General features: G+C 43.3%; 2 protein-coding genes across 18 annotated transcripts in view; both read left to right on the top strand.

Annotated features, from left to right (window-relative positions):
- Positions 1-22,103, top strand: part of COBL (cordon-bleu WH2 repeat protein) — a 422,273-nt gene that overhangs the window by 183,791 nt on the left and 216,379 nt on the right. The window lies entirely within an intron of this gene.
- Positions 1-22,103, top strand: part of GRB10 (growth factor receptor bound protein 10) — an 87,168-nt gene that overhangs the window by 60,411 nt on the left and 4,654 nt on the right. For 14 of the 16 annotated variants that reach the window (XM_083583056.1, XM_083583054.1, XM_083583049.1 and 11 more), the window contains 10 exons: positions 3,810-3,925; positions 5,951-6,025; positions 7,617-7,754; positions 9,077-9,187; positions 10,603-10,701; positions 12,817-12,894; positions 14,472-14,588; positions 16,946-17,012; positions 17,437-17,524; positions 18,683-18,776. In XM_083583056.1, coding sequence (XP_083439182.1) covers positions 3,810-3,925; positions 5,951-6,025; positions 7,617-7,754; positions 9,077-9,187; positions 10,603-10,701; positions 12,817-12,894; positions 14,472-14,588; positions 16,946-17,012; positions 17,437-17,524; positions 18,683-18,776 — 983 coding nt within the window. Of the gene's footprint in view, positions 1-3,809; positions 3,926-5,950; positions 6,026-7,616; positions 7,755-9,076; positions 9,188-10,602; positions 10,702-12,816; positions 12,895-14,471; positions 14,589-16,945; positions 17,013-17,436; positions 18,088-18,181; positions 18,777-22,103 lie in introns of all 16 variants that reach the window. The other 2 variants (XM_083583051.1, XM_083583050.1) reach the window with 1 other exon arrangement.

Genomic DNA, 22,103 nt, shown 5'->3' with positions numbered 1-22,103 from the left:
ATTCTAGGTCCTCATTTTATAGGACCTTTCCCATTCAAGATTACCAAGGTGCTGTGTAAACAGAGGCTTTTGTCCTTTGTGTCCAATATCCTCCTTCTGCCAGATTCTTTCAATGATGCCACAATTCAGTGTCTGTGACATCACAATAGCTTCCATGGTGACTAATTGTGCTGTCAAACTCTGCTGTGTGACATCGCTGAATGAATTAGGCAGCAGGCTGATGAGGAAATCAAAAGCTTCTGTTTACATACACAAATAACTTGGTAATTCACAATGATGGGAAAGGAACATTATGCTTATCAGTCAGTATTTTGCTTCAGCTGCATTCTGAATTTAGTTGAAATCCATTTTGTTGCAGATCCAGGATTTGCACAACATGTAAATGAGAGCGCTCTCTCTCTCCACTTTTCCCACAACATGTGCAATTTTATACACTTCTGATCATGTCCCTCCTTACTTGCCTTTTTTCTAAATCAAAGAGCCCAAAATGCTGTAACCATTCCTCATGGGGTATTGCGCTGAGCCCTTGATGGTTTTGGTTTCCCCTTTCTGAATCTTTTCCAGCTCCACAACATCGTTTTTTATATGAGGCAAGCAGAAAAGTATGGAGTATTCCAAATGGGAATACTTTCTGAATTTTATTGAACAAGGTGCAGCTGTTACGATCCCCCCTCTGGGAACCTGCACATTTGTTCGTTCACACTAAGCCTTGCTTTATCTTAGCATTGCATTTAAACTGGGACATCGATTCTTTTAGAATCGAAGTACTAGGGGCCTGGGAAGTTCTAATGGCAATTATTTAGCTGTATTTTTTAGTAGCGCCCCCACCAACAATTTTGAAACTTCATTCCCATACCCTGTTTGCAACGCAACACCATCGCAAGGTGCTCAGGTTATCTCCTCTGCTCAAGTTGTCTATGAGATGGTGGACGGTGGAATTCAGTCTTCAGAAGGGAACTCCTTTTCATGATCCTCAATGAACTTTGATCACAACAGATGCCATTTTGTAGGGTTGGGGATGCACATTGCCAAGGGTACTTCGTACAGAGGCACTGGACACCAGCAGAGCTGGCACACTCCATATCATTCATTCATTCATTCATTCATTCATTGTATTTGATAGACTGGGATTTTAATGTGTTTTCTAGCTCTAGTCTCTTTTATTTCTTTACTTTTGGCTTCTAGGGTTTCCTTTTATATGAGTGGGAAATAAGTCCATCTATGTTTATGTTCCAGTTCTGTTTTCTTTTCATTGTTTTTTTAATGAATTTTTATTTTTATTTATAATTTTAATATAATTTATATTTCTGCAGACCTAGGGTGTTCTCTGAATGTGTAAAAACTACTTCCTTATTTTATGTGGCCCCATTTTCCTTTCAAATTGGTAGATCTCTACAACTTAAGTTGACTGTTGGAGGGAATGCTGGGGTGGCCACACTTGGAATATTGTGCTGTTTCAAGAAGTATACAGTAGTACCTCGGTTTAAGAACAGCCCTGTTTACGAACGATTTGGTTTACAAACTCCGCAAAACCGGAAGTAGTGTCCCAGTTTGCAAACTTTACCTCGGTCTAAGAATGGAAGCTGAACTGTGGAAGGGCACCGGCGGCAGGAGGCCTCATTAGGGAAACACCTGGAAACATTAGGTGACACCTGGCTTGAGAGCACTACATGTGAAAAGGATCTAGGAGTCTTGGTTGACCACAAACTTGACATGAGCCAACAGTGTGACGCGGCAGCTAAAAAAGCCAATGCAATTCTGGGCTGCATCAATAGGAGTATAGCATCTAGATCAAGGGAAGTAATAGTGCCACTGTATTCTGCTCTGGTCAGACCTCACCTGGAGTACTGTGTCCAGTTCTGGCCACCACAGTTCAAGAAGGACACTGACAAACTGGAACGTGTCCAGAGGAGGGCAACCAAAATGGTCAAAGGCCTGGAAACGATGCCTTATGAGGAACGGCTAAGGGAGCTGGGCATGTTTAGCCTGGAGAAGAGGAGGTTAAGGGGTGATATGATACCCATGTTCAAATATATAAAAGGATGCCACATAGAGGAGGGAGAAAGGTTGTTTTCTGCTGCTCCAGAGAAGCGGACACGGAGCAATGGATCCAAACTACAAGAAAGAAGATTCCACCTAAACATTAGGAAGAACTTCCTGACAGTAAGAGCTGTTCGACAGTGGAATTTGCTGCCAAGGAGTGTGGTGGAGTCTCCTTCTTTGGAGGTCTTTAAGCAGAGGCTTGACAACCATATGTCAGGAGTGCTCTGATGGTGTTTCCTGCTTGGCAGGGGGTTGGACTCGATGGCCCTTGTGGTCTATTCCAACTCTATGATTCTATGAAAGCACATCTCAGTTTAAGAATGGTTTCGGTTTAAGAACGGACTTTCGGAATGGATTAAGTTCATAAACCGAGGTACCACTGTATTGTATTGTTGCTGAACATGCAGAATAAAGCAGAAAAGGCAATCAGGAAGCTGGAGGTCCTTCACTACAGAAGGGTTTTTTGTTACTTTGAGAAGAGAATGTGGGGCTAAAAGGATATGATGGATTCATGCACGATATCGAGAAAGTTGATAGACGTTTTTTGCCCTCCCTTATCATGCTAGATCTTGGGTTAACAGCCAGTCAGTTAAAAATACATCACACAATGCTTAATATATTTCATGAAGTTTGCTTCTACTAGATGTGGCAATGGCCATTTATAAAGGGAACTAGACATCTCTAAAGGTAAAGGGACCCCTGACCATTAGGTCCAGTCGTGGCCGACTCTGGGGTTACGGCGCTCATCTCGCTTTATTGGCCAAGGGAGCCGGTGTACAGCTTCCGGGTCATGTGGCCAGCATGATTAAGCAGCTTCTGGCAAACCAGAGCAGTGCACGGAAACGCCGTTTACCTTCCCGCCGGAGTGGTACCTATTTATCTACTTGCACTTTGATGTGCTTTTGAACTGCTAGGTGGGCAGGAGCAGGGACCGAGCAACGGGAGCTCACCCCGTCGCGGGGATTCGAACCGCTAACCTTCTGATCGGCAAGCCCTAGGCTCTGTGGTTTAACCCACAGCGCCACCCGTGTCCCATAGACATCTTTAAGTAAGGGAAATCTGTCAGCTGCTAGTCATGATTCCTATTAGAAATCCCCAGAGTTCTGAAGCAGAAGCTAGGGAGCATTGCGATGGAGGGCTGCTCTGCTCATGGGGGTTGCAGAGACATCTGGCTGGCCAGTGTAGGAAACAGAATGCTGGATGTGATGCCTGGACCTGGCCTGATCCAGATCCTGCCCCACCTTGCCCACACATGACTTACGCCTCTTAACTGTGGTTAACAGAGTAACCCCATTTATGCTTCACCCGCACATTGACTACCAAACTTGGCTATTTCTTCTGCAATATTAAATAATAGGTAACAGCACTCATATAACCATATTGTTAGGCAGAAGTTTTTGGGCCTTCCTGAATTAATACTTTCCTTGGAAGGAGAGACGGGGAGGACCATTTGTGTGATATTGGATGGCTCCTAACATCTGAGCTAGTGGCCTGTTTTAGAACAGTGGTTTCCCCAGTATATTCTGAGAAACCTTGGCACTTCTTAGAAATTTATCAGCAACTACTCAGTGGGAAGATCAGTAATGGACATACCAATCTTCTTTAGTTTACAGCCTGAAGGGAATGTTTGCTGCATTCTTGGGCACATAGTCCATGTCCTTTATTTATATGTGCTGGGTTTGCATGTGTGCGCGCACACACAGGAGCACAAACTTGCTTCCACTGTTTACTAATTCGAAATATTATATTTTATTTTCTGTTCTTAGAGAGGTGCTTAGAAGATCATGAGCTTGTTGTTCAAGTTGAGTCTACAATGGGAAGTGAAAGTAAATTTTTGTTCAGGAAGAACTATGCAAAATATGAATTTTTTAAGAATCCTGTGGTGAGTATCCTGTTGTTTTTTCATAACGTCTGAGTGTGGGGGGGTGTCTTCTCCATGTGCCTTCTACACTGTATAATTTGGATTGGGTTTTAAAACACTAGATGGTATCATAGCAATAATATGAAAGATTCTTACAACATATATGTAGAATAACTCCCAGCAGAATAACTAGTAGTAATAAGGAATGCTAACTCCCTGTGGATTCCCATGCCCTCTGCTTCTTATTTTTCATGAAGAAACCTGCAGAAGATAGTCTTGTGAAGAGGCACCCATCCATCTCTTCCGGCATTGCTCATTTGTTAAGTACCTTCTTTGAATGCAAGAGGTTCTCAGTTTGATCCTTGGCCTCTCCATTTAGCAGGATCTCAGGAGGGTTGGGAAATACCCTAGAGAGCTACTGCCAGTCAAAGCAGAGAATATGGAATTACATGCTCTAACCCTGTATAAGGCAATTTCATAAATTCACTTTGTCATCATCCATCATTGTATGCCTCAAAACAAGCTGCATGGTTTTACTGACAATGAATGTAAATGATGATTGCTCTGAATATCTTTTTTTTTAAAAAAATAATTTTTATTAACCAGCCAATCACATCAAATTAAATCACATCACATAAATTCCGAATTACAAAGCCGAATTTTAAATTTTGTTGCTCTGAATATCATAAAGCTTGTTCCTCATTATTTGTGAAGCAAATAATATCATTTGAGGCAAATGAACTATCTGTTTCTCAGCCCATTCTTCCACAAATGTTAAGCCTAGTTAAATTAAACATTTGAATTGCTTAAGATGTGCCTTTGAGTATTTATGGGATCATTACAAGCCTTGCACAATAGCCCTTGTATGGCAAAGGCACAGGAGTCAAAGATTGTTTGCATACTGCGGGCTTCCTCAACCGTGGCCCTCCAGATGTTTTGAGATTACAGTTCCCATCATCCCTGGGCACTGGTCCTGCTAGCTAGGGATCATGGGAGCTGTAGGCCAAAAACGTCTGAAGGATCGAGGTTGAGGAAGCCTGGCATACTGGTTCTGGGACTTTTAGACTTCTCAAATTAGAAGGGTCTCCAAAAGCCCTCCAGTGTAATCCTCTGCAGTGCCGGAATTACAACTAGAGATGGCCTCTGACAGGGAGGCCACCTGGCCTCTGTTGAAAACCTGCCTTGAAGGAGAGCCCACCACCTTCTGAGGTAGTCCATTCCACAGCTGAACAGCTCTTACTGTCAGAAAGGTCTTCCTAATGTTTAGTCACAGTCTCTTTCCTTGTAACTTGAATCCATTCCTTTGGGTCCTGTCCTCTGGAGCAGCAGAAAACAAGCTTGCTCCATCTTTCATGTGACAGCCCTTCAGATATTTGAGGGTGGCTGTTATATCATCTCTCAGCCTTTTCTTCTCCAAGTGAAACATACGCAGCTCCCTCGACCATTCCTCATAAGGCTTGGTTTCCAGATCCTTGATCATCCTCGTCTGCACATGCTCCAGCTTTGATGCAGTCCTGTGAGCTGCTGTGCCAGAAAAGGAGATGCAGCGCATTGGACTTGAAAGCATTGAGCACTGATGCTTACCCTCTTAAAAGGGATTTATACCTTTGCAAAAGTTGTGTTCTCTGACCTGGAAGCCCTAATCCCAGATATGTGAGGGCTAGCTAGTTATGATCAAGGGAGGCACTCTACACATTCTCTTAAGATGTCTTTAATTGTAGCTTCCAGAGATTAAGACTTCCAGAGCTGAACACTTGGGGAAGTTTGGTTTACACTAATCTTTGTCTTGTTATATTTTTCCATACTTCTATCAATATATTAACCAGTGAGTGACATAGTTCATTCAGCTAGGTCTCCAGATTTTGGTGAACTCTGTTATCAGCCCTTTCCAGTCCCTATCCCTCCCCTTTCCAGTGGGCAGGGGCAATGGGAGGTTTCTACCCTGCTTCAGAGGAAGTTCATTCTGTGTACAAAAGAGGTTTGAAGCATCCTGATGCCGTAATGTTACCCTGTCTCTTTTTTCTCTCTCTTCCTCACACTCCCCAGAACTTTTTCCCGGAACAAATGGTTGCTTGGTGTCAGCAGTCAAACGGCTGTATTCCACAGTCACAACTTTTACAGGTAGGCTGAAGTAGAGTTGGGAGTAGTTTTCCATGTTAAGAAACTGAATATATCATGGATGAGTTTGGGTCTGCAGATGCATACTTCAAGGCTAGTTGAATGGATACTGTATTGTCGTTTCAATAAATCCCAGAATTTATGTTTAAAATATTCTAGGCCTATTCAGAGGTTACCGTTTTTGCTTCCATTATGGGGGTGAAAGGGTAACAGAAACAGGATATGATAAAGCTGTTGATTCTTTTGGAGGGTGGCAAACTCACAGAACCCGGTTGTTTAACTAGGGTTGCAAAATCTCTTGAGGCTCAGGCTGGGAGCCAGAGTCAGCCCACTCCTTAAGCAGAGTGCAGTGGGATTCTCAAGCATCACATTATGGATGTCACCAAAAGACAGAAAGGTCCCTGCACAAAGGCATCCATGCAGGCAACATGGTGCACTATGAGAGGCAAGATGGGAACTGAGGATGGAGCATGCCTGGTCTATATCCTGGTGGCAGTTGTGCTCGTTGGGAGTTGCACTGTATCCAGAGAGCATCCTCAGCAGTCTGGGTGTGACTGGCAGGTTTTGAGGACTGGCTCTTTTCTACTGATGTCTATGGAGAAGCGTAAGTTACACCATGCTTTAGGTGGCTTAACTTAGTCCAGTTTGTCTGTGAAATGAGCAGGAGTTGGTTCTGGTGTTACCTGCTCCTGCCATGCACCTCTTTCTTGTGCCGGACATCTCTCTCTCTGGCAGACAAATCTTACACGGGAGTAGGAGGGTATTGCTGAATCCAGTCCCCGTTCCAGCCAGGTGTATCTAGGGGTTGGATTGCAACCAAAGTTTCAATTCTCATTTCTATTTTACTGTGCTGGGTTTGGCATGATCAGCTACAAATCTCTGTCCAATTTAAATTCTTATTAAGTTTTAGTAATAATTTAGGAGTATCTTCTCTGCTTTTTTAAAAAAATCGCATTTATTTTTCTATTGGAAGTTTCTCACACAAAGTTCATTACTATTTCTCCTGAAGTATAATAAGAGAAAGAGACTATTTATTTTAAATTCCTATTTGTTTTTTTTCCTTGATTTGCTTTCATTTTAAAAAATCTATTCACTTTATTTTTATCTGCTTTTGTTATTTCAGTTTATATATTCATTCTTTTTTAGAAGTATTATCATTGACATTTTTACATTTATTTTTAAACATATTTTTCATAGCCTCCACAGCATCTATATCTACATCTATTGATGTTTTATGCTTATTTAAAATGATTTAAATAGCACTCTTATTAACCTGCATAAGCCTCTGCTATTTAGGCATGTTGATATATACTGCAAACTCCTACCCCCACAGAGGTCTCTCAAGTCATTAAATTAATGTCTTATATCTTTCAGTTATTTTGCATAATCCCCAATTGTTTTCATTAAATTCTGCTTTTCCATATATCATATTAATTATCTCCTATATCAGTCCATAATTACCCTGCCAATGAATTATACTGAAATACCAAATATTTCTATTGAAGTACTGGGCTATCAATTTAAGGTGGTCCTTTTCCAGCAAGTCCTGAATTTCCAATTAGTGTCTCATGCATTTTCATTTAATCTCCAACAGAATTTTTTAAACTCAAATAGCTGTCCTGAAATCCAAGGATTTTTGCATGTGAAAGAACAGGGGAGGAAGTCTTGGAAAAAGCAGTACGCTTGCCTGAGGAGATCTGGACTTTACTGCTCTACGAAAGGGACTTCAAAGGTAATTTCACTTAGGTTAGTTTAACAAAGGTAGGCTTTATGCTTTGAGGGTGCCTCTTCTGAAAAAAAATTATTGGTATTTGAGCACAATCCACAGGAAAGCTCTTTTGCACAAGCCCCATTAGAACAAACCCATTAAGTGGTACACTTCTTGATTATCTCAATTCGAGTTAAAGTCAAAGTATTAAGTTAAAAATCTATATTTTATTCATTGCTCACAACTGTTATTTTAAAGTGATAAGAGTTTATAAAATATTTTCAATTTGCCTTTGGACTCACAGGCATGTCCAAAGTCTGTTTTGGGGGCCTAATCCAGTCCTCTGGTTGGTTTAATCTGGCCCCTGTGCTGTGGCAGTTTGTTTCCTGGGGGGAAATCCTAAAAAAACCTCAACAACTTCAATCCTAAAAAAAGGTCAACAACTTGGTCCTTTGGTCGGCCCTCACAGCCCTTCACTTCATTAAATCTGGCCCTCTTTGAAAAAAGTTTGGACACACTGCACAAACTCACAGTGTAAAGAAGATGACACAAAATGATGATTTTAAAAGACTGTTTTATTTTTGTACATTTTGTTTTTTGTTCTCTTTTTTTTTCCTCTGTTGATGAAAAATTAATAAAAAGCATTTTTAAAAAAAGAAGAAAAAAGAAGTTTGGACACCACTGCTGGCATCTGACAACAATTTAAAATATACAGTAGTTTGAGAAGCAAACCAGTTTGTTTAAAATGACAGAATTGTTATACTTGTCAAATAGAATAACAAAACTGCAGCTGCTCATGGTATACAATTTGTCAGTTTAAAAATATAACAACAAAAAAGCTAATGCTAGAGAAGAACTTCCAAGGCAAAAGGGTCTTCAGAGCTTTTCCTAAAAGCGGAGGTGTGCATTCCATGACAGAGCGGGTCCTTCTTTGCAGTATAACTGGCTTGAATCTCTGAACTTTGAGGTCTTTGGTCTTCATCAGATATTCTAAGGTGTATGTGCTTCATATGGGGGAGGGGGTGTGCAATGCAACGTAAAAAGAGGCGGACTGACTACAGTTTATGAAGCACCCAATACTGTGCTTTGGTATATTGATTGTCAGTGAAATGCCACAGATATTTAGACCAGTTCACTGCAGCCAAAGAAACAGATTTTTAAATCATTGTATCTCATGTTGGATGTGGAATGGTTCGTGGTCTTGCACAATTACATTTTGACTTTCGTATCAATAACCCTTTAGAGTGTCTTCACTGCCCTTGTATGGCTGTACTTTTACTTTCAGGGAATGGGCCAGTTGAAGTGCCTTAAAGCTGTATCTTTAACCTTTGCAACCCTTCCCATAGGAACCAAGGCACCTGCAGTTGTTAGCAGACCTTGAAGATAGCAACGTTTTCTCACTGGTAGCAGGCAAGAAGCTCCACAATGCTCCTACAGATTATGGATTTTGTATAAAGGTAATCCCTCCTACTGGACTTGACTGTCAGGGGTCCTTTACCTTTAGAGCAGCGGTTCTCAACCTGTGGGTCCCCAGATGTTGTTGGACTACAACTCCCATCATCCCTAGCTAGCAAGGCCAGAGCTCAGGGATGATGGGAGTTGTAGTTCAACAACATCTGGGGACCCTCAGGTTGAGAACCGCTACTTTAGAGGGACGCGGGTGGCACTGTGGTCTAAACCACTGAGCCTAGGGCTTGCCGATTGGAAAGTCAGCGGTTTGAATCCCTGCAACGGGGTGAGCTCCTGTTGCTCGGTCCCAGCTCCTGCCAACCTAGCAGTTCGAAAGCACACCAAAAAGTGCAAGTAGATAAATAGGTACTGCTCTGGCAGGAAGGTAAACAGCGTTTCCGTGCGCTGCTCTGGTTTTGCCAGAAGTGGCTTAGTCATGCTGGCCACATAACCTGGAAAAACTGTCTGCGGACAAACGTTGGCTCCCTCGGCCAGTAAAGCGAGATGAGTGCCGCAACCCCAGAGTCATTCATGACTGGACTTAACTGTCAGGGGTCCTTTCCCTTTTTAATCCCTCCGGTTATGGTAGATAGTTTTGTTTGTAATTAGAAATGTTAAAACTCCTACGTGGCTGTGGACTCTCCTTCCTTGGAGGCTTTTCAGCAAAGGTTGGGTGGCCCTCTGCCATGGATGCTTTAGCTGAGATTCCTGCATTGCAAAGGACTGGACCACAGAGTCCCTTTGAACTCTACAATTCTATTATTCCATATCACGTAGTTTTAAAAATAACATTACAGTTTCAGTTATCTTGCGGATTTTCTCTTCGTCAGGACCTACTAGGAAAGATGATCCAAGATCAGGTTTATCGGGTTTAAGCCCAGATCCCTTTTTTGATCTGCGTGGTTTGTGTCAGCCCCACTTGCTATATGTTTGTGCCGTGACAGCTGCTGCTCTTAAAATAGACTGAGATACATCAGAGGAACGAGCTCCCCAGGCTTAGCTTCCCAGCGCTGTCTCTTATATTGCCCTGGTTGTCATGACACAGTAAGCTAAACAATGGCTTACTGGGACCACACAAAGGTGCAGGAGCTGGGAGCTGCTCAGTGTTCCCCCTGCCCTTCTTGCTCCCATGCCATGCTGAGCTAAGCCAAGGATTGACTTACGATGGCATCACAGGAATGACTCAGAAAAAGGTAGTTCCATGGATACAGGACATGTTAGTGAGGAAAGAGCTTAACCACAAGCAAATCTCAATTCACACCTGAACCCTAAACCTATTAAGTGATGTCAGCAAGCCAGCACTCTTGGCCACTGCTCCTACATCTGTGAAAAGGGGATAATAGCCCTTACTTGCCTTGTAGGATGGATCATGGTTGGTTGCCTTTGCTGTGAGAATAAGTTCTGTTTTGTCTTTGTTTTGTAGCCCAACCGAATGAGAAGTGAAACAAAAGAATTGAGGTTTCTGTGTGCGGATGACGAGCAGAGCAGGACGTGCTGGATGACCGCCTTTAGGCTCCTCAAGGTACCTTAGTTTTGGGGCCAGTTTACATTTATGGTGGCCTTCAGGTGAAGGCCATCGCAAGACTTGTGGTTGGGACCCCAGACCCCACACCCACGGAGGTGGGTGTTTGAGAGAACTAATGCTGCCATACGAGTTCTAAACAGGTGGCTGATGCAATCACAGTGGCCCCCAAATGGTCTGCAAATCGTGTATGTGGCCCCTGCCTGGAAGTCCCTTTTCTCTCAAATCAACAACTATTATAAAAGCATGAACGTGGAATCATTCAGATGGGTATGATGAGTCTTGCTCTTCCTTCCACCCCAGGGGTCGATAACCCGCAGGCTATAGCCAGGAATAGGATTTTGTCACTCCCAAGACTCTCCAAAATGTTTCATTCTTTAATTTTTAAAAAAATAGTTAAACAAAACTATTACTTTTGTAGCAGGGTCCCTGCTGTGATATTATGATGCCACACTGTTTTTTGTGGAGCCCCAACTCCACAATATTTGTTCATATTATATATATATATACACACACAATTTAATAAGGAATGAAAAGAAAACATTGTAAAATAGTGCAGAATAGCTGATGGGAAAGTCTTTTGAAAGATAACTGTGGTTCATCATGCCCACTTTTAACGTTTGGACATGCCCGATTTGAGATGTGGACCTTGTAGAGTTGGCCTTGGGTCACTGTGGCCCTCAGCCTGAAGGAGATTGGCCAGTTCAGCTCTGCCCCATGTGGACCCCCCAACAGACTTGAATGGGAATCTGTCTGCTGCTAGTAAGAACTTGGTGGTTCCCAAATTATTAATTAACAAGTAAATTTACCACTTGAAGGGGCAGCCCAACGAGCTACACCCTGTGGTGCTATGTTGATTCCAATCTGCATTTTGACGGCATAATAAATAAATATTGGTGACCTTCTGTTCTTGGCTCTCTGCGGTGACTGACCTCTAGTCACAGACCCAGAGACATACCTAGACTCCCTTGCACCCTTCGTAAGGAGATGTATTCCTGCCGCCCCCCCCCCCCCGGGCAGTCCCTTGTACCCTTCCAGATTCTTCCACTGAGGCACCCAGAGGAGTCTGTGTGCCTCACCTGGAGGAGTGGCCTGGGGGGAAAGAACACAGTTAGGCAGGATCTTAGCTGCTCTGAGCCAGAGTGCAGAGGCTAGCTTTTTGCACCACCCCGGGCCTGCAACCTTGGCAAGGGCCAACCTGGCCAGCCCCTAGGTGAGCCCCTGCACAGACTCCAATAGGAACGCTTATCCCTCAGACCCATTTTGACAACCTGGAACTGATCACTCTGCCATCATCATTACTACAGAGCTATTTCAACAAGAGGGGCAAGAGGGCATTTTCTGTGGTGCCGCCTCCCAACTTTGAAACTCACTGCCTTTTAGAGGTGGCTCCAGCTCTGGGTGTACTGTGTACAGGAGACATAAAACACTGCACCTTTTAATCACGGCTTTCAGAAATAGGTGACTGTTGCCTGGAAAGGGCTAAGTTGGGCCTGGCACCATGGTTTCGTCAGCACCGCTGTCTGAAGCATAGCAGCTCATAGCCTAATTCAGGTTGCTCATCAAGTTCAAGGGTGGCGCTGTGGGTTAAACCACAGAGCCTAGGACTTGCCGATCAGAAGGTCAGCGGTTTGAATCCCCACGATGGGGTGAGCTCCCGTTGCTTGGTCCCTGCTCCTGCCAACCTAGCAGTTTGAAAGCATGTCAAAGTACAAGTAGATAAATAGGTACCGCTCCGGCAGGAAGGTAAACGGCGTTTCCGTGTGCTGCTCTGGTTCACCAGAAGCAGCTTAGTTATGCTGGCCACATGACTCGGAAGCTCCCTCGGCCAGTAAAGCGAGATGAGCGCCGCAACCCCAGAGTCGTCCACGACTGGACCTAATAGTCAGGGGTCCCTTTACCTTTACCTTTAACCTTACTTGTAAGTGATTTTTTTGGTCATGTTCTGTGTGTTTTAGTGGTTTGATTGTTTCCCATTGTGCTTTATGGTTTTATTATTATGCCACCTGCCCTGGGACCTATTGGTGAAGGGTGGTTAATTAAAAAATTGAATAAACAAACATACATAAAGAAAATAAATACCTGTCTATTCTCCCCCCGCACTACAATCTGCAGTATGGGATGTTGCTGTACCAGAACTACAGAATTCCACAACAGAGGAAAGCTGCGCTTCCGCATTTCACCACTCCTATAGTAAGTTTATAATTTTAAGTTCTGTTATAGTCAGCTCAGAGTTTAAACGAGAAGCTTCTTGCCCACAAGTAGTGACTTTGGAGTTGCCAGATGCTGGATCAAGAGGAATACAATTGCCTGGAAAGGGCTAAGCTGTGCCTGGCACCAGGGTTTCATCAGCACCGCTGTCTGAAGCATAGCAGCTTATAGCCTAATTCTGGTTGCTCCTCAAGTTCAAGGCTTGGATTCCCAGTTGTTGGTTGGATCACCACTCCCATCATCCCTGACTGCTACCTCTGCTGGCTGCGGATGGTGGGAGTTGCAGTCCCAACAACATCTGGGAACTCAAGGTTGAGAAAGGCTGCTAATAAGCACACACTCTCCCCCACATTAGTGGGTAGAAGCACATTAATAATAATAATAATTTTTATTTATACCCCGCCCTCCCCAGCCAAAACCGGCTAACATCAAATGTATGACACATTAACATAAAATCAGACAATCAGTTAAAATACATCCTAAAATCAGATCAGGATCAGAATAAAATCCAATCAGATGGCAGATTAGGGTTGGGGACCTTAAATGGTCATCAGGCCCAACTGTTTGTGCCGAACTTATATGGGCCTGTGAGAGAAATTGGGAAGCCACTTTCATGCAAGTTCTTATAATTTCTGGGGAATATTAGACCATGGACTCTGCTGTTGCTAGGCAACAGTTTCTGGTCAATCTTAGCCCTGGAAGTATAGAAACTTGCTCTTGCTAGGCTAGATTCTTATAGACCAGGCCTCAGCCTTGAAGATTTTCTTGTTCAGATAGGCCAAGAAGTTTAGAAATTAGGTGTGAAAGGATAACTGTGAGAAGCAGATGGAGTAAAAGGAGTTCAAAAGTCATGGAAGGAACAGAGAATATATATATCTGAAGTGTCCAGCAGCCGGTCTCTCTCCCCCCCCCCCCCCCGCCCAAATTTTTTAAATGGAATTTTAATAATGACAATCAGGTTACAGAAAAAAAGAACCGAAGGGGGTGGGGGGAATAGCTTAGAGAAAGGAAGGAAACAAAGATAAGTTGTAACATTTGCCAGAAAAGAAATATGGGATAGAGCAATGCAATTTTCTGAGTCAATAATAAAACATGCCAAGGGGAGAATGATGTATGGTCTTATCATTACAAAGGGTTCCACGGTCCTAAGTCAGAATGATTTTTAAAAAATAATTTCAAGAAGGGAAATAGAAAGTAACCTTGAACTGTACTAAATCCATACACTTGCAGAGACTGGTTAACACCTGGGCTATTCCTGGGCTACCAGGAATATAAATGTTAAATGTGAAGCCAGATTCAAAAGGCTCCTCACATGAAAGCTTATCCACACTTATGCCAACAAAAGCTTTGTGCAGTGAAAACCCATCACCAAAACCATGTTTACGTTTCTTATTCTCCTGGCCCAGCAGAGCAGCATCTGCCTATGGCATGCTAAAAAAAACACCCCAGTCTTTAAAAACTGATAATCTGGAGAAAGGTTGGAGGAGCATGCAAAAATAATAAAAGTAACCAGTAGTTACCTTTTCTGGATAATGCCATTAAAACAATTTTCCTTTCAGAGAAGTGTGTCTGAAAATTCCTTAGTAGCAATGGATTTTTCCGGACAAATAGGAAGAGTTATTGAAAACCCAGCAGAAGCACAGAGTGCCGCTCTGGAGGAAGGCTATGCTTGGAGGGTAAGGGAGCTTCCGTCTTCGCGGTTTCTGGCTGATAACCTCCCGTGGCCATGGCAGTGTAGTGGTCACGACCACCGACGGGAAATTTATTTATGAACAAGGGTCTGAGAAAAGAGCAACTGGCTTAACATTGTCAGAAGTGGCATGGGAGCCGCTGTGGTGTGGCTGGTGGCGGGAACGTCTGAAGGAATTTGATCATGTGAGTGGAGACTGGAAGCACCGCGAATTTCCATGTCATTGCTCCTGGTTCTCCAAGTGAGCTGTTGCTGGTGAGGTGGCCAGCCAGAATCCACACAGTTTGAATTCCTTGTGACATTACCAGAAGCAGTGGGGAGGCAGTAGTACGTTGCAGAAACTCAATATTTTGGTAGACCTTGCAATAGCTTCCTGTCATGTTTTCCATTCTGCAGTACAGTGGTTCCTCGGGTTAAGTATTTAATTCGTTCTGGAGGTCTGTTCTTAACCTGAAACTGTTCTTAACCTGAAGCACCACTTTAGCTAATGGGGCCTCCTGCTGCCGCCGCGCTGCCGGAGCACGATTTCTGCTCTCATCCTGAAGCAAAGTTCTTAACCTGAAGCACTATTTCTGGGTTAGCAGAGTCTGTAACCTGAAGCGTATATAACCTGAAGCATATATAACCCGAGATACCACTGTATTGTGGAAGGCGATACAAATAGAACAGATAATATAATCATAGTGATTCAAGCAAGGCAGAAACATGAACTGCTCGCCCAAAGGAAGGTACTATTTCTGGGTTAGTGGAGTCTGTAACCTGAAGCATATGTAACCTGAAGCGTATCTAACCCGAGGTACCACTGTATTCACAGTAAAATGAGCATGGGTGTGTGCCAAGTGCTGTTTCAGAAGGGCAGCAAGGTTATGCGCATATGCGAGACGTACGTCTTGGACACGCCCATCACATGAAGGGGTCATATATGTCTTCCTCGGGAGAGCTGAGGTGCTGTCCCCTCTGTTTGAAATATTTATCTCTCTTTTTATCTAGGATCTCTAGGTGGGTGACAATAATTTGGAAGCAGAACCATAGTTTCAGGGGCATTCTAAAACTGGGGTGGCACCATGGGAATGCCAGTGACTGTAAGGAATACAATTCCCACAGGTTGGACCCTGAAGACAGCCTCCTTTTATGATCTTAATTCCTGGGCCAGACTATATCTGGAGAGACGCTGTGCCATTTGGGCTCCAATTTGTTCAGGGCTTTGTAAGTCATCTGTAGAACCTTGAACTCAGACCAGAAACATATCGACAGTCAGTGCAGATCTTTGAGAATCAACACAATATGGCTCATGATTACAGTCAAATTAAAAAAAATAGGCAACTGCGTTTTAGTCCAGAAGCAGCCTTTGAGTCGTTTTCAAGGGCAGCCCCATGTAGAGCGAATTACAGTAGTCCAAATTGTTGTTGTTAGTTGCTATTACTGTTCCTGCCATTATATATAATTTAAATGTGATTTAAATTGCATATACAATATAAGGTTAAATGGGCCTGCAGACAATAAGGTGATAGTCTGTGCTGCGTTGGATAAAATTGTTATAACAATTACTCCTAAATGAACTGAGTTTTTTTGTTTTTACCTCTAATATGCTGTAAGATCTTCATGAATCTTGCACCCTGCCTCCAACAGAAATCTCAGATCTCTCTCTCTCTCCTCTCTCTCTCTCTCTCTCTCTCTCTCTGTGTGTGTGTGTGTGTAAAGTGATTTGCATTCCACAAAAATAATTCAAACTTTTTTTAAAAAAATTCCTCCAAAGATCTCAGAATTGTATAAATGATGCTTCTTCTCCCACAACCTCAAATCACTGTGATTGATTAGACTAAGTCACAATAAGTGGTCCAAAATCATTCAGTAAGCTTTGTGGTTTAGCAGAGGTTTGAACCCAGGGCTGAAGAAGATACTTGATGGCCTTGATTGACAGACGGCTAATGGCGTGTTGTTGGCTTATCAATGGAGTACCAAGTAGCCTCCTCGAATGCTTAAGAGAGACTTAATTTGATTATTGCTCCATGTGGACAAAAAACCTGACACACACACACACACACTTTTCATCCAAAGAGCATTTTGTAATAGTTGTATAACAATTAAATTGGATTGGAGAAATTTGCCACTTTTCCCCCAATGAGCTTCTTGGCTGATTTAGAAGCCAAATCAAAAATTCAACTTTTAATTTTTTAATTTTATTTTTAAGGTACAGAAACTTCACATATTCTCACTGCATTGCAATACATTTCCTGTCATGGCATGAAGAAACTGAAACTGGGTTAAACGTTTTGATATGTTGTTTTTGCATATAGTAATATTAATAATTTGAGGTTTTGTGCTTGCTTCTTTGTTCTACAGAAACGCAGCACAAGAATGAATATCTTGGGTAGCCAAAGTCCTCTTCATCCTTCCATGCTGAACACAGGTAAGAAAAATTGAAACTGACAAGTATCTGGAGAGGGAGATGATCTCGTATAATTTTCGTGGGAAAGCTGAGACTGTAATTAATTTCCCCTGATTCCACTGAATTCAGTCAAACTTAAGTGCTCATCTGTGGTTGGATAGTGCCCATGTTGATTAAAATTTAACTTAAATTATATTAAGCCATATTTGCTCTTCTGGAGCCAGAAAGCTAGAGTTTATTCTTTGTCCTTTTAAAAGGGAACGTTGATGCTTAGTTTGAGTCCCGTTCGTGTTAAACATTTTGTGCAATGGCTTTTATGAATGATTCATTTTTTGTGGGAAACCCAGCCAGATGGGCGTCGTATAAATATTAATATATTGATATATTAATTAATTATAGAAGAATTTTGCTGAATACTAGCAATGACCAGTTATTTCTTCTTCAGTTATTCATAGGACACAAAACTGGTTTCACGGCAGAATCTCTAGAGAAGAATCGCACAGGATTATTAAACAGCAGGGTCTTGTGGATGGGTATGTTTTTCCTCCCTGCACGTGATATTTGCCGCTGTGCTGAGAGTCCCAGATACAACCATGATCCAAATTTTCATGTAAAAGTACCTAGTTTACCTAGTCTGAAAAGACCATGGCATACAATCCTTGGCGAGGGATGGAGGTGGGGAGGAAATTTGGTGGCATATTATGTTACTGATGGTTTGTAGGATCACAGGATGTAGCTCAAAATGTTGTCCACTGGCATCACCTTTCCAGGGTCTGAGCAGATCTTCTCATGCTGCCTGGCAATGCCAGGGTTTTAATTTGGGACTTACGTTACACTTCCATATGAATGCTCAAATGTTCTGCATAAATTCTCCTTGCTCTGGCCTGCAACCCTGATGGTGGGTAATTAAAAAGACTTATATTGATTGATTATCTGACAGTTCACGAGCATTTCCAAGGTTGCAAGGTTTGTCATAATTTCATCAGCCAAATTTCAAATTAGTTAGAGTTAGACTCTAATGTGTGCTGGTGTCAACAGACTGGTTGGACACAGAGAATGGTGGGAGGAAACAGATGTTGAACCCCAAGGGAAGAAGGCTCAGAGCCCAGGGATTAGTGGTGGGGCAATGATGAGAGGTCAGAGGGAGAAGACTGGGGAAAGGAGGTGTTGGAAGAGGCAGCAGGGCTTAGGGAGCAGAACCTGGGGAGCTGGGAGAGTCTGTGGCAGAGATAAGTCCAGAATTCAAGGCAGAAGCAGGAGAGGAGGGAAGTCAAGAGCCATAGAGGAACCCTGTTGGTGAAGAAGCATGTGACAAGCTCCCTGCCCCCCGGTCTCCCAGAACCAGAAGAGGGATGAAAAGGGCAGTGGAGAGGGTGGCCGCATGCAGGCACAGTCTCAGACAGCTTGTGAAAAACACTGGAGAAGAGGGGACTTGAGCAGCTGTGAGGAGGACCTTCAGTCTTAACAACTGCTTCATGGCTGCAGGACCTGCCAGAGAAAAGTTGCTGTGCTTATTAGGCCTGACACACCTATGCAGATCCTGTTTTTGCTAACAAAGAGTTAACTCCAACTAGCTTGGTGTGATTTACTGCTGGATCGCTCCTGTCAGCTGGTAAAATAATGAAACGGAGATGTTCATTTATTTCCAAATAGTAGTCCATTTAATAATAAAGTATAATATTGCTTCCCAGGTTATTTCTTCTCCGGGACAGTCAGAGTAACCCAAAGGCATTTGTACTTACACTGTGTCACCATCAAAAAATTAAGCATTTCCAGATTTTGCCGGTAAGTACGGCACTTTTAAAAAATGTGGTGCAGAATTCACAATGGGTTTTATTGATGAAGATTTCTGAAAGGCTTTTCAGTTCAACCAATGATAGCATTCAGAAACTAGAATTTTTTCTCATTTCCTCTCTGTACTTTTCATAGAATATGTTAAGTTGGGCAAGACCTCTTCCCTGATCTGGTCCATCAGTCAGAAGAGGGCAGTTGCTTATCTCCCCCCCCCCCCAATGCAGCAATGGAGCATTTGAATGTATGTGCATGTATAATCCAATGTTCAAAAGCCTAAAAGCCACAGGAAGATATCCAGAAACTGACCCTGCAACTTTGACTGACTTCTGCATCAGTCTATTCAGGTGTTCTGTCACAGCATAGGCGGCAGAGCTGCACACTGGGGAAAAGGCACACGGTCTCCTCTTCATACAATGGACCAGATCAATCAAGATGTCGTCATCATTATTATTTCAGAAAACGGCTGAATTTAGAAACCCTTACCTGTATATGCACACTCATCTTCCATGTGTAATACTCAGTGAAAGACCTCTAGCCATAGTATTTCCAACATGGACAATACAAATGCTTTTATTTCTCAGAGAATAACATCCTGAAATGCCAGATTATCTCCAGTGACAGCCAATCTTTAAAATTAATATAGGGTAATTTATTTTGGGCTACAATGTTTGTGATATTTCAGATATATTAGTCTTAACTTATTTTTGTGAAGAAGTTGTTTATATCTTTATGGGACAAAATTGTGAACAAAGCATGATTTTTAATTTTGGCTCTCTTTTTTTATTAGCCAAAAATTAACAAGTGGAAATCCACAATTCAAATTTCAAAATCGTTTTTTCCCCCAGTAGCACAATTAATATCATTGTTAAAGAAAATGGAAAAGTTTGCCCATTTTTTGTGTCCGTTGTGTTTGTAAGGGCTGTTGGTTGTCAGAGGTATCTCACAACAGGTTAATGCCCTTGCCCAGGACCGAGAGCAATACTCCCTAACCATGTCAAACTTGTAGCTGCTGGCTTTTCCCATCAGCCTCCATGAGCACGGATCATACCGTAATGATCATTCCCAACTCACAGAAGATAGTCTAGGACAGTGATGGCCAAACTTGGCCCTCCAGCTGGTTTGGGACTACAATTCCCATCATCCCTGACCACTGGTCCTGTTAGCTAGGGGTGATGGGAGTTGTAGTCCCAAACCAGCTGGAGGGCCAAGTTTGGCCATCACTGGTCTAGGAGGACACTGTGGTCAACAGTATCAAAAGCCACTGAGAGATTAAGCAACAGCAACAAGGTTTCACTTCCCCATCCCTCTCCCAAAGGTCAGGGCAACCAAGGTCAGTTCTGTCCCCAAAGCAGACATGAACCCAGAAGTGGGTCAAGAGAATCATTTTCTTCCAATAGTGTCTGTAGCTATACCACCACCCTCTCAAGCACATTACTGCCAAAGGACAGTATTTGTGACCAGGTGATAATTGTCAAGTGCTGCAACTTTCAGGGAGGACTTTCTTTAAAGAGTGCCCACCTGTTTCAGGACATCAGGCATACACTCCTCTTGCAAATGTGTTAACCACACCCTGGACCTCCTCCTAAAGCTATGATATGGGCAAGAGTCAGGAAGGCATATTGTGGGCCAAACCACTGCAAGCACTTCTCCCATGTGACAGCATTCAAGTCAGCATTGAAGGAAGCAATTGTCCCAATGCAGAGGGATGCAACTGTAGACTATCTCAGCTGCAGTTACCTGGGCGTAGGAGGAATAATCCTCAACAGGGAGGTGTTTGCAGCAATACAGGAGCGCTTGGACACCCACTGATAGACCTCTTTGCCTTCTCCACGAACCACCCCTTCCCAAGGTACATGTTTACATTTCAGATAGCCTGGGCAGAGGTGCAGATACATGGAGTGCCAAAAGGACCTCTTGACTTCTCCTGCTGCCCTTATACAAGAGATACAGGTGTAGCAGGCCCCTTTCCAGCCTCGGTTCTCTGAGACCCTCAACCTAGAGACTTCCTTACCCTGGTTCCTGCCGAACAAGGGAGACCTGTTAATTCAATGTGCTCCCCACTTCCTGGCTCAGCCACGTGCCCTAGTTAGAATGTAATGTAACTTTTTAACTGTTGGATACCTCTAACGTCAACTGGAAGATTCATCTTGGTTTGGTGTGCAGAGGCATCCAAGATAACATCCTGTTTCTCAGTGGCTAACATAACCCAAAACTTTGTTCCATCCTTGTGCCTAGCCTGATGTTGTCCATATCGTCTTCACAAAGTCAGCATCACCTTGCGCCCTATAGTTTGGCCTGCCCAGACGCCACCTCCCTAGTTCTCCTTCCCTAATTATTTTCAAGATGCATTCTATTTAAACCTTTTTGAGGGACAAAAGTGAGGAAAGAGAACCAGGCTTGGTGGAAAAAAATTAGTTTCATTTCCGACCTTCCTGGGCAAGTCAAAGATATTAACCCATTGTTGGATACCTTCATGGTGAGCAACCAATGTCCTGTTCTATACCAGTAATACTAATTTGCTGCCTTGGGGTGGGGAGTGGGGTGGGGAAAATATAAGAACGGAAGGGAAGGATAAAATGGTAAAAGGATTGCGGACAAATGTCCACTGTGATCCATGCGACGGTCACCTCCAGACTGGATTATTGTAATCCGCTCTACGTGGGGCTGCCCTTGAGACTGACCCAGAAACTCCAGTGGGTGCAGAATGCCGCGGCGAGACTCCTTACGGGGTCCTCGCTGTAGGAGCACATTCACCCAGTGCTACACCAGCTGCACTGGCTCCAGGTGGAGTACAGGATCAAGTTTAAGGTGCTGGTTTTAACCTTTAAAGCCCTAAACTGCCTAGGACCCTCGTGCCTACAGGACCGCCTCTCCTGGTATGTCCCACAGAGGACCTTACGGTTTTCAAACAAAAACATCTTGGAGGTCCCGGGCCACAGAGAGGTTAGGCTGGCCTCAGCCAGAGCCAGGGCTTTTTCGGCTGTGGCTCTGATCTGGTGGAACGCTCTGTCACAAGAGACTAGGGCCCTGCGGGACTTGACATCTTTCCGCAAGGCCTGCAAGACAGAGCTGTTCCACCAGGCCTTTGGCCAAGGCACAGCCTGACCCCCTCCTTTGGTAATCCTCACAGAACTCTAGCCCAATGGTTGCCATCAGTGTGATTTGAACTGATTTTATAATGAATTGATTTTAGAATGCTGTATTATTTTACTGTTGTTAGCCGCTCTGAGCCTGGAATTGGCTGGGGAGGGCGGGATATAAATAAAATGTTATTATATTTATTATTGTTGGGACTATGGGCTAAGGGTTAAGTCAAAA

Source organism: Podarcis filfolensis (assembly GCF_964270895.1).
Source record: "Podarcis filfolensis genome assembly, chromosome: 13".
Taxonomy (NCBI): domain Eukaryota; kingdom Metazoa; phylum Chordata; class Lepidosauria; order Squamata; family Lacertidae; genus Podarcis; species Podarcis filfolensis.
The sequence above is the reverse complement of the archived record's forward strand: the minus strand, read 5'-3'. Positions and strand labels throughout refer to the sequence as shown.